This window comes from Sapajus apella, unplaced genomic scaffold (assembly GCF_009761245.1).
Source record: "Sapajus apella isolate SASKATOON/1434 unplaced genomic scaffold, GSC_monkey_1.0 scaffold59, whole genome shotgun sequence".
NCBI lineage: Eukaryota > Metazoa > Chordata > Mammalia > Primates > Cebidae > Sapajus > Sapajus apella.
The window spans coordinates 3359928-3377245 of NW_022436999.1; the positions used below are offsets into that span (position 1 = coordinate 3359928).

General features: G+C 42.7%; 1 protein-coding gene and 1 pseudogene across 7 annotated transcripts in view; both read right to left on the reverse strand.

Moving 5' to 3' along the window:
* Positions 1-2043, reverse strand: part of SRSF5 (serine and arginine rich splicing factor 5) — a 5751-nt gene extending 3708 nt beyond the window's left edge. For 2 of the 6 annotated variants that reach the window (XM_032245787.1, XM_032245784.1), the window contains exons 1-4: positions 1744-2028; positions 838-982; positions 445-515; positions 221-319 (exon numbers count right to left, since the gene is read on the reverse strand). In XM_032245787.1, coding sequence (XP_032101678.1) covers positions 221-319; positions 445-515; positions 838-963 — 296 coding nt within the window. In that variant the 5' untranslated portion in view covers positions 964-982; positions 1744-2028. Of the gene's footprint in view, positions 1-220; positions 320-444; positions 516-837; positions 983-1743 lie in introns of all 6 variants that reach the window. The other 4 variants (XM_032245786.1, XM_032245783.1, XM_032245785.1 and 1 more) reach the window with 4 other exon arrangements.
* A 4614-nt stretch (positions 2044-6657) lies between these two features.
* On the reverse strand, positions 6658-8726 carry LOC116528522 (annotated as a pseudogene). The gene has a single exon (XR_004259076.1). The product of XR_004259076.1 is annotated as a 39S ribosomal protein L42, mitochondrial pseudogene (transcript).
* Between the last annotated feature and the right edge of the window lie 8592 nt (positions 8727-17318).

The following is a 17318-nucleotide window of genomic DNA, read 5'->3' on the forward strand; positions in this document are numbered from 1 at the left end:
CAGATTTTTGGAGGGGGGAAGTTCCGCTTAACCCGGGGAGGTGGGGTTTGAGGGAGGCAAAGAAGGCCCGGGGGAAATGTGTGAGCCCAAAAAAAAAAAAAAAAAAAAAAAAAAAAAAAATTATACGGTAGGACCCGGAATCGTCACTGCTAATAACTCCTGAACCTTAAATGCTTCCCCTACAATAATCGTTCAATGCAGCCATCCACCCTTCACATACCGTCTATCATTTCGAGGTCTACGACTACTAAAACGATCAGAGTACCGTCCTCTGCCTCTTCCACCTCGTGACCGAGCCCTAGCATGTTCAATAGTAACCCTACAAAAAAACAGAAGAGAAATCTCCATTATACACTTAAATTATATAGATCTACTTAGAAAAACATCCCAGCAGACCCAATCTGCGCTATGTCTCAGGACTAACTAGTTACACAGGAGCCTCACCTTTCACTACAGAGTTCTTTTCCATCAAGCTCATACACAGCATCATCTGCATCCCTCGGATCCTCAAATTCCTAAAATGTAAATATAAGACACTTAACATGGCTTTAAAAGAATATTCTACAACATATTAAGAGCACTGAAATCTGGAGACAGAATGGGAATGGGAGAGTATCTTAACGACACTACCATATAGGAAAACCTAATGAAAGAGCCACTGGAGTGGGTTCCAGTGAGCTTCCAAGTTTAAGTTGTTTTCACCCTCAGTAAAATTCAGACACAAAAATGGGTAACATTTTCTGAAGGCAAATATTCTACCCGGGCTCAAGATCAAAAACAACTGCTTATCAAAACTCTACCACTCAGCATATAATTCACCAAGTTGTAAACACTTACCACAAAACCAAAGCCTCTTTTCAGATCAATATCTCTTATCCGTCCATATCCCTTGAAGAATCTTTCCACGTCCTTCTCCCTGGCTGCTGGATTTAGCCTCCCGATGAATACTCGACAGCCACTCATGATGTCCGGCTAGTATTTTCTATTAGAAAGTAATTCAATCGAGATAACAGCAATGACTGTTAGAGGATTGCCTGATCAAAGAATCAAAAACAAACGGCATAAAATATTTACCCGGTGATATTATGAACGAGACTGCCAAGAGTGCCTCTAATGAGACCAGTCTCCTTGCGGACAAAACTAAAACGCGGCTCGTTTCCAACACGTTCGCTCCCTGGGCCCAGACGCAGCAACCGCAACGCCCACCGCCACCTCTCCAACTGCGCAGCCGCACACTCTCCGCGGCGCTCTGGCCCCCTCCCATCTGCCGCAGTTAGGAAAGACCGAGAAGTGCGGGCGGAGCCGCCCCCGCACTCCGCAAGGCCAGCCCAAAGGCGGCCTCACGGGGGCGTCACAGCGGGTGGAAGCCGGAATCTCGCGACGCTACGACCGCGCCTGCGCTAACAGCGGCGGGCGGGCTCTCCGCGACCACAAAATGGCGGGGCAGAAGCAACAGCAGGATCAGCAGCAGTAGAGCTGCGCGTGCCAAACTCCTTTCTCCCGCCTCCTCCCAGCAACTCCACCGTTCTGGGGTCACTGTGGCCGCCCTCTAAAAGGCCCAGCCGCATCGCCAGCAAAGTCAGAGAGAACCGCCCACTACTCAACGGGTCCGGGTAATGAAGACGTTAAGCCTGGCAGGGAGGGGCGCGCAACCGCTGTCAAAACGACCCCAACAGTGACCACCCTTGCATTTCAATACCCTTAAAACAGAATGCCAAAAGGGAGACGTGCCCCAGCGCCCACCTCGAATCAACTGTGCTCATTATAGACGCCGCCCTCCGCAAAGAAAGCAGCCCCGGCTACTCACGATGTGAGCGGCCATGAAGAAACCTCGATCCGAGAAGGGTTGCCCTCAAAGTGGGCCACTCACCTACCGGACGGGGTCTTTGGCGGCCAAGACCCAGACAGGTCCGTAGTCTGCGACGGAGTCCTCGGCCTCCACGCAAACCAGGACTTCACTCGTCTACGTCTCTCCACAACTGACGCACTTAGCGGCTCTAGCGCTCCACAAAATGGAGGTCGCGTCTTGCGTCACTTCCGGTGACGCCCCTGGGCCTTGGGTCCACCCCCTTGGGATCCAGGGAGGACGGAAGTTTCGCGGGACTCCTGTTTTCTTACCCTGACACTGCGAGCTACTGACCTTTCCTCCTGCGGTGGGTGGAGCTGGGGGCGGGAACTCGCTTGGGTGCGGCCAGCAATTCCCTGAGTCAGGAGGGACACCCGTTGAAGTGTTGCGCCCCTTCTAAAACCTTGGAGTTCGGTTCGTCATCGTCTCTCCCAGAAGACTCTCCTGAGATAAACTTCACCCCTTCTTGTATCTAAAGTTTTTCTTAGATACCCAGAAGATTACTAATTAGGAGAAACTTAACTTTGCAAAAATACCTGGCCTTTCCTTACCTCACTGCTTGCAATTTAAATTTGCCCTCAAAGCAGGGGAGCTCCTGGATGTTCGAGTTTTTTGTTTTTCTTTTTCCACCATGCCACAGCTGTGTGGTTTAGTTGTACTGAGAAGACTAAGGAACTGAAGTATTTTTTAAATAAGAGTGTTTGAGTGATGAAATGTTGGGAAAATGGGATTGCAGCTAGAAGGCTGTCTTGAATTGAGGCTGGAATACAGATTTCTGCATTTCCGTCACTCTGGGAGAGTGACTGGAAGAGGTTTCTTAAGTTCAAATGGTATTTGGTTAATGCTCCCCTTTCAGATTTCTGTAATGTAACACATGAAAGTTTACAATTCTTATGTCGTGCCTTCAAAGTGGCTGTGTTTGACACAGCCCTCCACATTTAACTCTTGTGTTTTCCTGATAAAATTGGTAGCCTAGAATCTTAGGCATAAAGAAATTGGTTAACTTTGCTTTAATGCTTTTATGTAAAAGCCAGGACACCGCATTTTTGAGAAGTGCCCGGAGTCTGAAGTTGGTGTGCTTGCAACTAGAGTTAAACAGAGAAAAAGTAGTTCAGGAAGGAGAGCAACTGACCATTAACTCAGAACTGAAACTCGGATAGTTTATATGGGATAAGCTTGTCCATTTATAATTACATGTGCAAATAAAAAGAGCCTCAGTGGGTACATGAAATAATTGTAAAGTTAGTTACCTATGATATGGGAGTTAAGGATGGGTTTATAAGACAATATGTATTTATGTATTTGTTCATGTCAGGTCTCCATATGCAAGCCTGGAGCCTGAAAGTCTGAAGTCCTGCTTGCTTTGGCTGATGCCTCCCACCCCCTGCTTGCGTTCGCCATTGTCTCTGATCGCTTCCCCTGACAAGCCCATCACCCAACCCTGCCATCTTAATTGTCCTTATAATAATGTAAATACCTCTCACCCAACCCTGCCATTGTAACTGAACTCGTGGTCACGTATACTCCTTGCCCCCTACACCCCACCGCTGTAACTGATCTTACTCTGCAACACCCTTGCCCCCCAAAAAACTACCCAAACCTATAAAACCAACTCCTATCCCACTGCCCTTTGCTAATGCCCTTTTCGGCCTTAGCCCACCCGCACCCAGGTGAATAAACAGCTGTGTTGCTCACTCAAAGCCTGTTTGGAAGGTCTCTTCATTCAAAGCACACGTTTTTCAACAGTTCAATTAAAAGAAAAAAATGTTACCTAGTTGTTGACCTGTTGAACATTGGCATTTTATAATGCACAGATTTTCCCAAACCAGATCTTTTGAGAACTATCACAAGAACAGTATGAGGGAAATCGGCCCCCATGAGCCAATCACTTCCCACCAGGTACCTCCCCCAACATTGGGAATTACAATTCAACGTGAGATTTGGACGGGGACACAGAACCAAACCATATCACTATTGGACTGTTTCTTACCAATTTTTCTAATAAATACAAATTCATCTTCCATGAGCAGAATTACTCTTCCTCCTATGTGATCCTACAATATTCTGTTTATACCCCTATTACAGAGTCATCACTGATTCATGTGTGTTATTCATGTTTTCCAGAAATGTGTAACACAAAAAAGACTGAATATTTATAGACCTGGATTTGCATGAGCATTTTTTTCAGGTCGTCCTATTCCTATATTAATGTTTCAACAAAATGGCTTGGCATCCTTTTCCTAAGACATTGAAATTAGAAGCAAATCTTTAAAGGAAAAAATGTAGAGAAATCACAGATTGAAATAAACACAAAATGTATTGGCATCCCTATTGGAGACTTTTAGCGTAACTGTGGTATGTTTTGTTCATTGCCATCCTGATTTCATCTAATTCAGAAATGAGCAAATTATGGCCTATGGGCCTAATTCAGCCTCTCATCTGTTTTTATATAGCAAATGAGTAGTTTTACATTTTTTAGTGGTTGTTAGGAAACAAGAAGAAGAATTGATAACACATGAAATTTAAAGGTGAGTATCCATAAATAAAAAATTTTTGGAACAAAGCCACTCCTGTTAATTTACTTATTGCCTATATCTGTTGTGCTACAAAGGCAGGACTGAGTAGCTGTGGTAGAGACGATGTGGCCTGAAAAGCCGAAAATATTTATTGTCTGGTCCTTTACAGGAAACATTTGCCGATGGGGTGAGGGAGATAAGAGATTGATTAGTAGGTACAAACATACAGTTATATATGAGGAATAAAATCTAATATTCAATAGCAGAGTAGGGCGACTATATAGTTAACAACAATGTATTTTATATTTTAGGACAGCTAGAAGAGAGGACTTAAAATGTTCCCAACGCGTAGAGGTGATAAATAAACAAAGTAATGAATATCTTAAATACCCTGACTTGATCATTACACATCCTATGCATGTAATAAAATATTTCATATGTCCCATAAATATGTATAAAATGTATCAATGGAAAATTTTTAAATTATTTCAAAAAATCACTTCTGACCCCTGAACTGATTCCTAGATTTTCAATTGCTCTATGAATGCTCCACCCAGCCCCCTTTGTCACATAATAAAACTGCAAACAAAGAAAAACTGAAAACAGGATTTGATCTTAATTTTTAAAATAAAGTTTGATTTCTATTATAAAAAGTATATATATATGCTTATTACAGGAAAAATGTTCCACAGGGAAATATTGAAAGAGGAAAACAACGCTGTCTCACCAACTCAACTTCTGATTGTAGTTTGCTGTATTTCCTTCTTGTGGATTTTTTTTTCTGTTTAATGTTTTTCAATACAAAACAGTACCTCATCATTTTTTAAACCATAGATATGAGATTTTTAAAAGTCTCCCTATTCCCAGCCCCTAAGGGAAAACTACTTAGCATTATTTAACTTTCCCTTTCATGTTTTTCTATAAGAACAATTGTATTTTCAAAATATGAATCATAGTCATAGGTATACTTGGTTTTAAGAGGGGTTCTTAATTCCTAAAACTTAATCATAAACTAAAACTTAAAACTCCTGATCTCAAGTGATCCGCTAGCCTTGACCTCCCAAAGGGCTGGGATTACAGGTGTGAGCCTCAGCAGCCTGACCAACGTGGTGAAACCCCAGCTTTACTAAAAATACAAAAAAATTAGCCAGGCATGATGACGCGTGCCTGTAATCCCAGCTGCTCAGGAGGCTGAGGCAGGAGAATCACTTGACCCCATGAGGCAGAGGCTGCAGTGAGCTGAGATTGCACCACTGCACTCCACACCAGCCTAGGCAACAGAGCTAGACTCCGGGGAGAAAAATAAGACTTAATGATGTGCATGTGCATTTTCCATGTTTCTTTGTCTTAATGTTTTATGATCATGAACGTATATTCAAAATTTTACTCTCATTTTCACTTAACATTACACAACTACATGCCTGGGGAAAACATTCATTCTGACCAACTTTTCTGTTTTTCTGAAAATGTCCTAAATATCACCAGATGCTGAAAAATTGCTATCCAAAAGAAACCCCAACACAAAGAAAAAGTGTTACTTCCTTGCCTCCAGCTTATAGTTATAAAGATTTTTAATTTTTTTTTTAATTTTTTTTTTAAAGGTGGGGTTTCACCATGATGGCCAGGCTGGTCTTGAACTCCTGACCTCAGGTGATCCACCCACCTCGGCCTCCCAAAGTGCTAGGATTACAGGCGTTGAGCCACAGCGCCCAGCCTAAAGATTTTTTCAAAGTAATAAATATACTTAAGTAATTTCTCTTAGAAATATATGGGGTTTTTTTAATGTCCACTTTTTTACTCAGGTTCACCTTTATATACCTATCCGACTTCTTTAGATTGTTACATTCTGATTTTTGTTGTTGTTGTTGTTGAACTTAGTGTACAATATTGAAAATACCTATGAACTTACTAATACGAGTGGCCTAGATCAGAAGGCATCCCATAGCAAGAAAGCATGTAAGAGACAGTGCAGCAGAGGGCTGAACTCACTTTCATGAGAAACCCATTCTCCATATAACAAACCCACTCCTATGATAATGTCATTAATCCATTCATGAGAGCAGAGTCTTCATGACCTAATCACCTCTTTTTGTTGTTGTTGTTATAGAGATGAGGTGTCACCATGTTGGCCAGGCTGGTTGAGAACTCATGACCTCAGATGATCCACCCATCTCGGCCTCCCAAAGTGCTGGGATTACAGGCGTGAGCCACTGCGCCCAGCCTACCTCTTTTTTTTTTTTTTAACTTGAAACTTCAACTAGAGTTCCTTTATTAAAAGAACTAGATCAAACAATAGACTTTGAACGAGAAATTATTTTTCACATCAATTTTACTGCATCACAAACATTTTACAGTACAAGTTTAAATAAAGGAATTTTCTACTTATTAAAAGATTCTTTACCTCCTAAATAGAAATCGAAGTGGAAGCAATGCTATTAAGGATCACACATAAGCTAGTAGTGGCAGCAGAATTATCTATTAACATTCTCATAACACTAGTCTAAGTGACATTAACATTTTAACCACAGAGCTGCAGCTGTTTGCATGTGTTCTGAAGCTAGCATAATCTTTAAGACAGCCAGGGAAAAAAACCCTCAAAACAAATTACATAATATTCTATCTAGAAAAATCTCTAGGAAAGCACATTCTTGGGTGAAAGAAAACCACCCCTTTGTCATTGTGATGCACTGAGAAAAGCTTTGGAGTCTGACAGTTCGGCTCCTGGCTCTCCCACTTGTTTGGTAGGGTTCGAGTCCCTGTAAAATGTGATTATGCTCCTTCTTCAAAGGATTATTTTGATAATTTAATAAGAATGGATGGAAGGGGCCTAGTAGATAGTAAAACCTGATCAAAATATCAATAATTTAATTATTTTCTAGAAGCCAATTGAAACATTATAACATTTATTTTCTTGGTAGACCTTATGACTTTATTCTCAAAGGCAATTTAAAAATCTCCCTCAGGAAAGCCATGCACCTTTTTATTAATTATGTTTATACTACTAACAATGTTTGGCTAATGATGTAAAAATACTTAAATCATGCTAGACACAGAAAAAGAGATGTTTCTCAACTTATGGTAGGATTACATACCAATAAACCCACTGTAAATTGAAAATACCATAAATTGAAAATGCAAGCCTGCCTTAAATATGCTCAGAATACTTACATTAGCCTACAGTTGAGCAAAATCATCTAACACAAAGCCTATTTTATAACAAAGTGTTCTGATGTAATCTATGGATGTTCTACTGAATATGTATGGCTTTGGCACTATGGAAAAGTTCTAAATTGGAGACCATACATAAATGAAAGACTAAAATTGAAAAAGAAAAAGAAAATGTAATAGGTTTCTCTAAATGAGAATGTCAAATTCAGAATTACTTAACATATATAAAAGTACACATTCTAATATATGAAAAGATATTTTATCATTATTACTTTACTATATATTAGCATACACCAGCTGCATTTTCTCAAATGGCAAATGAGGCATATTTCCCTTTGATTCTCCCAGGAACCTCAGCATCATCTGTCTTTTGGAGGATTCAGATTCTTATGCCGTCTGTGATACCGTCCATAAGGAGACCAGCAGTGCTTAGTAGTAAAGAACATTTTGCTAAGTTGTTCTACAACAGGTTCTTGTTCAAGGGGTTCAATTTTTTTCTTTCAATCTGGTTTTCAGGATTTGATCATGTGTTTCTTCATTATTGTGCACAGGATCTGGCCAAGGGATAGGTTTTGTGTGTTCATATGGAATGTCCACAAAAGGGTGGTAACATACTATTGTCCTGCCATCAGAAGTCAGAGCAAGATTTACTTTGCAATTATAGTCATCTGATAGAGGAGAATATATAGATTTATGACAAACACAATATAAAGCTCCATTTTGGATTGGAAATAAATGTTTCAGGATAGTTTGCTTTGACATCACCCATTTTACTGCAGCTACAGCCATGGTGTTTCAAGATGCTTATCAAGTGATATGAAAAAGATGATCTGAAGAGAAACAGCTTTTAAAATCTGCTTCTCAGCATACTAATTTCTACTCCTGTTTCACAGCTTCTTACCACGAGTTTGCCATCTTGTTTGGGGAACACATTCAAACCCTAGCAGCACTCAAGAGATTTATAAAAAAGAGAAAGAACCAGACAAGGGCCATATCTACCCAAGAACCGCTCCCTAATACCTACCCTGTAAACCTCTTCCACCCTACAAGCTATCGGGAACTGGAAACTGACTAAATACTGGGTTATTTCCTTTTTCGATATCAAGAGGGAAGCCTCAAAAGCATGAATTCCCTAAAGCAATTCATAACAGTGCCAACGTAGAGACCCTGCCAAATCAGCCCCAATCTGGGAAATTATTCCTTCTCTGATATAATTATTAGGGGCAAGGTACACAAAATTAATCCAGTGAAGAACACTTGATATTGTATCTGTTCTATAAATCAGAATACCCACAAGTGGGCCATGTTTAGTCCAGAAAAAAAGTAGCTTACTCTTGCACAGAAAGTGAAGGGAATGGGAAGCTCCACCATATTTTTTCTTCCTGGCTACTGTACCTCAAACTAAGAGTCCACTCTTTCAAGAGCTTGGATATTGAATACTCATCTAAATGGGCCATGGCTTGGGTTAAGGAGAACTGAACTAAGCTATTTCACTGCTGAAGCACCCTATTGAGCTCCGTAGAGAATTGGTTGAATTCACAGTGAGATAACCTCAGGAATACAGGGCTACAGAAACTTGGAGCCTGACTAAAAGCCAGTATCTTAATCTGTTTGTCCTGCTATAACAGAATACCACACACTGAGTAATTTATAAAGAATAGAAATGTATTTCTCACAGTTCTGGAGGCTATGAGTCCAAAACTAAGGTGCCAGCATCTGATGAGGGCTGTTCTCTCTTTCCAAGATGGCACCTTGAATGCTGCACTCTCTAGAGGAGAGGAAAGCTGTGTCCCCACATGGCAGAAGACAAAAAGGCAAGAGGAGTGAGTTCCCTCCGTCAAACTCCTTTATAACATCATTAATTCCTTCACAAGGGTGGAGCTCTCATGACTTAAACCCTCCCAAAAGGCCCCACCTCTCAACACTGTTGAATTGGGGATTACATTTCCAGCATATTAATTTTGGGAGATATTTCAGACCACAGGTGCCAATGACCAGGAAAGGCCTAGCATCTCTACCATGAGCACATAAAACTGAGACAGTTTCTGGGGCTAGGTCTGGGGCATATAACTGTCTTGATCAGGCTGGCTGTAGTCCACTCTCACGGCTTCTGCTGCCCTAATTCCTGATTAAGTCTCATGAGCTTCCAGTCAAAGACCCTATTCATAATATCAGGGTATATGGTATAAATAGTTGAGCGTTGCTCAAAATAGAAGCAAGAAAAAAAGAGGCTGAAGATGGATATTAGGAGGATGGGGTAGAACACCTCAACTGTCATGTTAATGAGCTTAGACTCTACCCAGTAGACACTGAGTAGATGCCACAAGGTTTTATGCAAGAGATAACATGATCAGATTTATGTTTTAGGCAGGAAAGGCTGTGTAGGGAACATTGGCCAAAACCAGTTAGGACTCTTTATATAACAAGGAACAGAATCCCAGTATAATCACCTTAAGAAAAGTTTTGGCTGGGTGTGGTGGCTTATGCCTGTAATCCCAGCACTTTAGAAGGCTGAGGCAGGCAGATCACCTGAGGTCAGGAGTTCGAGGCCAGCCTAGCCAACATGGTGAAACCCCATATCTACAAAAATGCAAAAACTAGCCAGGCATGATGGTGGGTGCCTGTAATCCCAGCTACTTGGGAGGCTGAGGCGAGAAAAATCACTTAAACCAGGAGGTGGAGGTTGTAGTGACCCAAGATGGCACCATTGCACTCCAGCCTGGGTGACAGAGCAAGACTCTGTCTTAAAAAAAATTTTTTTAATTTATTTATTGCTTAGTATAACTGAACATTTTACACACAGGCCCACTGTGCACTTGACTTGATAGACAGCTCAAGTGGTGTCTCCAGCATCCATCTCTTGGCTCTGCTTCTCCTAGAATCAGCTTCATTCCCAGGCTGGGTCACCTTGCATTGGCAAAATGCCAGTAGCTCTAGCCTCACAGTCTCACAACACCTAGGTGAGGGGAAGAGAGTGCATCCCTTCCAGGAGATTCTGTTGAAGCTTCTTAGATTCTTTCCAGAACTCCAGCAAACACTTCCCAATGTCACTGGCTTTCTGTTGGATTATCTGCTCATCCCTGAGTCTATCACTAAGGCCAGATTGACTGTGTCTTAGTCAGTTTAGGCTGCTATAACAAATTACCATAGACCAGATGACTTCAATAACAAGCATTTATTTCTCACTGGTCTGGAGGCTGGACACTAAGATCAGGGTCTCAGCATGACTAGGTTGTAGGTGAGGGCCTTCTTCTTCCTTTATGGCCTCACATGGCTTTTTTTGGTGTGTGCACAGAGAGACAGAGACAGAGCTTCTACCTCCCAGGCTCAAACTATCCTTCCCACTTCAGCCTCCAGAGTAGCTAGGACTACAGGCATTTGTACTACCATGCCCGCTAATTTTGTTTACTGTTTTTTAGACATGAGGTCTCACTATGTTGTCCAGGCTGGTCTCAAACTCCTGGACTCAAGCAATCCTCCTGCCTTGGCCTCCCAAAGTGCTAGGATTATACCCAGTGTGAGCCACCATACCCAGTCTCTTCCTCTTTTTTAAGGGCATTGATCTCATAGGGCCCCACACTCACGACCTCATCTACCCCAATTACATCTCAAAAGCCCCACCTATAAATACCGTCATATTGTGGATTAGGATTTCAGCATGTGAATTTTGAGGGGACACAAGCATTCAGCCCACAGCAGAACAGATGTGCTGATCAGCCTTAGCCAGTCAGGACCCATGCTATAAATGGGGACCTATATCGGAAATGAGGGAAGGGCAGCCCCACTCATACTATAGCTTGGCAGTGGGGGAGGGTGGTTTCCCAAAGGAAAGTTGTTTTCTCAAAGGAAAAGTGGTTTTTCAAAGGAAACTGATTGTTTTACCAAAAGGGTGAATTGACATTGTGGTGGCCAACCCCCAAAGTGACCAGCTCACATGCTGGTCTTCATACACACCCTCCCACATGCACTAGCTTTGTTCTATGCAACCAATAGAATATGGCTGGAGTGGAAACATTGGTAATTAGGTTTTAAAAGACTGTGGCTTTCCTCTCTCTCTCTCTCTCTCTCTCTCTCTCTCTCTCTTACACACACACAAACACAAATATATGCATTACTTACTTGGGGAGAAGTCAGCTGCCATGTCATGACACTCAGGCAATATATGCAGAGACTGACTGAAGCCTCCAGCCAACAGCCAGCAAGGAAAGGGTCCTGCTCACACCATGTGAGTGAGCTTGGAAGCAGAATCTCCCGGCCCCAGTTGAACCTTGAGATGATGGTGGCCCCAGCTGACAGTTTGACTGTAACCTCACAAGCACCCTGCTGCAGAACCACCCCACTAAGCTGCTCCTGGATTCCTAACCCGCAGAAACCATGTGAGATAATATGTTTGCTGGTTAAATTTGGGGGTAATTTGTCACATAGCAATAGGTAACTAATACCGATGATGAGGCAAAGACAGTTGTACATTGTCAATCATGGGATTGATGGGGCAGCAACAAAGGGTGGAAACAAATTGGAGAAATATTGAGGAGACCAATTATAACAACTTGGTTATCAATTTGACATGGTAGATAAAGAAGGGAGAAGAATAAAATTTCAAGTAAATTAGTGAAATTTGCTTACTATTCCATTGTGTATATACTCCACATTGGGCACAGTGGCTCACGCCTATAATCCCAACACTTTGGGAGGCCAAGGCAGGCAGATTGCTTGAGCCCAGGAGTTCAAGACCAGCCTGGGCAACATGGTGAAACCCCATCTCTATAAAAACTACAAAAAAGTTAGCCTGGCATAGTGGCTCACACCTGTAGCCCCAGCTACTCAGGAGGCTGAGGTGGGAGGATCACTTGAGCCCAGGAGGTGGAGGTTGCAGTAAACTGAGATCACACCACTGTACTCCAGCTGGGTGACAGAGTGAGATCCTATCTCAAAAAAAATTTTTTTAATTTAAAAAAAGAATAAAATTTCACTTCCAGGCTGGAGTATGGGTATGTAGCATGGGTGTAATAGAGGGATCAGAGAATAGAGAATGAATGGGTAATGTTACACCCAGGCTCATTGATTTGGAAGTTCCTGGGCCATGCTAGAAGGAGATTCCATAGGCAGTAGGATGCATATGTCTGAAGCATAGGAGAAAAATATGAGCTATTTTTTTAAAAAAGTTGAGAAAAATCCCCATATATGTGACAGTTGATAAAACGGAAACAGATAAAGTCACCCAGGTTTTTGTTGAGGCAAAGATTTCAAGGGAGGCTGAGGCAGGAGGATTGCTTGAGTCCAGGAATTCAAGACCAGCCTTGGCAACATGTGAAGACCCCGTCTTGAAAAGCATTTTAAAATTAAAAAATTAAAAATAAATTGTTTTTTAAAAATTCAAGATGTGGAGGGAGTATTTTGTGCACAGATTAAGAATGTGTTTGCCTTGGAAGGAGCCTTCCCAATGACCAGTGCAAAAAGGGCCATGAGCCCAGAAAGGCACAAGCACAAATACTATGGAGGTGAGAATTCAGGGGAAACAAGTCGACCAAAGGCTAACAGTCAGGGCTGGGACAAAGGATCGCAGTAATATGATTAATTTGCCTTAGAATTCAGACAGAACCCTGGCACAATTGGTCTGTGTCCACTCCTGACCTGGTGCATTCGTATATGTCAGTGTGGCTCACATGCTACGGATTAGTCCATCAAAGATACATTCCTGCTTTATTGCATTTTACATTTCATGTTAAATAAATGCTCCTTTTGGTTGTTATTACAAGGCATGTAAAGTGCATATTTAGTGTCTTGTTTGAGAAGTCATTTGCCAACCATGACCTGCTCTGACATCTGGGCCATAGTCACCACTACTCGAATAGATCTCACCTGTCTCTAAATTCCTGTAGCACTTTATGCTTATACATCTCCTCTAGCAGTTATCACGGGTTTTCTTGGAATACGATTATTTGTAGACAGATTATAAATTCTTTGATGTTAGAGACCCTATTTTATAGCTTTCTGCACCCCTGTCAGTGAGAAGCACAGTTTCCTGCCCATAATAGTTGTAAACAAGTGCACAAACCAACTTGCACAGGACGTCACTTGGACTGGCTGATCAGTGCCACTCCCTGTCCTTGGATAATGGCATGTCCTATTCTCATAATTAAACTCTCTCAAGCAGCTATGTCTCTGCTGCCTGAAGCTACCCCTACCCATTACTGATTATCTCATCACAGATCAATGAGATTCTCTTTATCCCAGGAATTTGCAGTTTTGAACTGAGAGGCCCAAAGGTGAGGCATCTTAATGACAGCAGATCAGAAGAAAGTTGGCTTTCCAATCTGTGGCTGAAGTACCCAGGGCTGCCCTTGTACCAGCACCTCCTAAAACTGGGTTGTTTAAACCTCCCAGATCTCATGAGATGCTCCCAGCACCTTCTAGTAATTTCCTCTCTCTGCTTAAGATGGTTCAAGTTGACTTCTGTAACTTGAGAGCAAAAGAGCTTAACATACAACATGATCCAATGGAAGCAATCAAAAATGGATTTATCATTAAGGGTTCAGAAGTGTCTCATGAAATGTGAAGGTCAAAATGTGCTCAGGCCTGAGGAGGAGTCTGAAACAGCAAGTGGGAACTGCTGAGAACTCAGAAATATACGGTTTCCACCTCCCTCCTCTGTTTTTGTATGTCATTTGCTCATCCTCTGCAGCTTGGCTTTCCCTGCCTCTCAATCTATATGGGAGAAGGTGACCACACCCTGTCACCCAGTTTTCATAGCCCTTCCATTCAAAAGTGATTCCAGAATGAGAATGGAACCTCTGAGTCTCAATGCCAAGTTCCCTGGAGAGGAAAATCTGATTGGCCCTGCTTGGGTGAGGTGTCTGTCCTGGTCCAGTCAAAGATGAGGTCACATGATGCAAATATGGCTGCCAAAGAGCCCACCTCATAGATGAGGATGATGTTTCTGAGGGTTATTGTCAACAAGGGTGACATCCCAAATGTTGAATAAACAAGCAGCTCAACTTCAAAATGGCCCTGACAGTCCTAGATTCAATTCCCAAGCACCCACCAACCTTTTGCCAAGACAGGCCAGACCAGCTTATCTACCCGCACTAGGCTCTGCTTTGGCAAAGACATGTGAAACGGTCTTATCTGCCTGAGTCATGCCTGTTTTCCTTGCATGACTAAGCACAAAAAGATACCCTAATGCTGACCTACTATAATTGTAACATGCAGGAGTAATCAGAGGCCTGCTATGTGCCGAGGTACAGTTCAAAGAGTTCCATAGCCTTCTTTCATTTGACCCCCTCAACATCCCTAAGAGAGGTATTGCTAATCCTATTTTATGGTAGAGGAAATATATTCTGAGAAGTTTGTTTCCCAAGTTCAATAACTATTAGTGATAGCGTGGGATTCAAGCCCAAGAGCTCTTCCCCTGGGCCAAGGTCCACTCTGGTATGGAATGGAGGAGTGCACAGAGTGGAGCTGAGTGCCGTGGCCAGGAAAGTAGAGGCTAAAATCGAACTCGAGTTTAGGCTGAGGAACTGAAACACTGTGGATGCCCTGCTTAGTTTCTGAGGCTCTGACACTCCCCACAGCCTACGACACTCAGCACATGCCTCTCTTACTCAACCTTCCCCAGGAAAATGGGGCAAATAAGGAGCAGAGTAGCATGATGGTAACAACAGGGCTGGAGACTCCGTAGAGTGATTTATCTTTTGAGTCTCAAAGCATTTTATAAGCACTGCCTGTCCTGGGGAGATTTAAAAGACAGGCCAAATTTAGATCACATACCAACAATAATAGCTCACATTTATTAAGTGCTTACTGTCCCCGACACATGCGCAGAACTTTGTGTGCATTGAACTACTTACTTCCCCAAAACAACAAACTTTCATAAGAGGAGGCTGAGGCTTAGAAAATAACTTCCAGGCAGGGCACAGTGGCTCAAGCCTGTAATCCCAGCACTTTGGGAGGCCGAGGCAGGCGGATTGTTTGAGCTCAGGAGTTTGAGACCAGCCTGGGCAACATGGTAAAACCCCGTCTCTACAAAAAACTAGTCAGGCATGGGGGCATGCACCTATAGTCCCAACTACAGGGGCCTGAGGCAGGAGGATTGCATTAACTCAGGAGGTGGAGGCTGCAGTAAGCTGAGATTGCACCACTGCACTCCACTTTGTAACAAAGTGAGACTCTGTCTCAAAAAAAAAAAAAAAAGAAAGAAAAGTAAAGAACTTTCCAAATTTCAATAGCAAGTATGCATTTGAACCCAAGCAGCTTATCCCAAAGAGCCTCAAATTTTTGCTATGTTACAAACAAATAAATATTGAATGTAGTGCTCAGCACAGTGGTTCAGGCCTGTAATCCCAGCACTTTGGGAGGCCAAGGTTGGAGGATCACTTGAGCCCAGGAGTTTAAGTCCAGCTCAGGCAACATAATGTGACCTCATCTCTACAAAAAATCCAAAAATTAGCCAGGTGAGGGGTCTGCACTTGTGGTCTCAGCTACTCAGGGGGCTGAGGTGGGAGGATCACCTGAGCTTAGGAGGTCGAGGTGCAGTGAGCTGTGATCGTGCCTCTACATTCCAGCCTGCGTAACAGAGCGAGACCCTGTCTCAAAAAAAAAAAGTTCTAGATGTAGGCTAAGGAAAAACTTAAGGACATATCCAGAGAAGTTTAAGAAAGAAATTTGTTACACAAGAGGGAAGTAAGGCCAAAGAGCCAGTCTCTCTATAAAGGAAACCAACAGAATGGCAAGGCAGCTCTGGTTTATGAAAAGCAGCTTCCACCTCCTCTTCAGGAGGTCAAGCTCTTAACTGTAGCACCTGCGGTTTTCAGCGTGCCTATGTGTGAATGCCTGGGTTATGTGAACCCCTAGGGAACACAGCAAGACTTTCCAAGGGGTGCCTGGAATTCCATTTTAAGGGATCCACCTACTATTCTAGATCCTCCACTTCGAAAAGAACTCTTCCCTAATTTGATTTGATGGTGAACTCTCCCGTGTTCCAGGTGTCTCTTTTTTTTGAGACAGAGTCTCACCGTCACCCAGGCTCAAGTGTAGTGGTGCAATCTCCACCTCCCAGGTTCAAGTGATTCTCATGCCTCAGCTTCCTGAGTAGCTGTGATTACAAGCACGCGCCACCATGCACAGCTAACTTTTGTATTTTTAGTAGAGATGGGGTTTCATCATGTTCAAGGCCAGGGTAGTCTCAAACTCCCAGCCCCAGGTGATCTGCCCGTCTTGGCCTTCCAAAGTGCTGGGATTACAGGCATGAGCCACTGCACCTAACCCAGGTGTCTCCTTTTTGACAACCCTTTCCCCTCTAGACAAAGATTCAAGATGACTGAGAAGTTACCTTTCTTTTTGTCAGGTGAGAAAGGAGCACCTCGGAGGCCCCAAACAAGGGATAATTGGAAATATCCGGTAGGCATTGAGAAACCCAGTGAGTCTCATGATGAGGTAACAATTCCTTTTAGAAATCAAATGGTTTTTGATCCTTTTTCTTTTTTTGGAGACAAGGTCTCCCTCTGTCACTCAGACTGGAATGCAGTGGCACAATCATGGCTCACTGCAGCCTCAACCTCCAGGGCTCAAGCAATCCTCCCCCTTTAGCCTTCTGAGTAGCTGGGACTACAGATGCATGCCACCATGCCCAGCTCGAAAAAAAACAGACATAACCAAGTTGCTGGCTAATGTATCAAGTATAATTTTTTTATCATTCAAGGAATTTTAAAAATTGAGTGACATTGCTTTAACAAAAGTGCATCCATCCCCACATACTTGTTTATATTAACATAAATGTTTCATAGCAC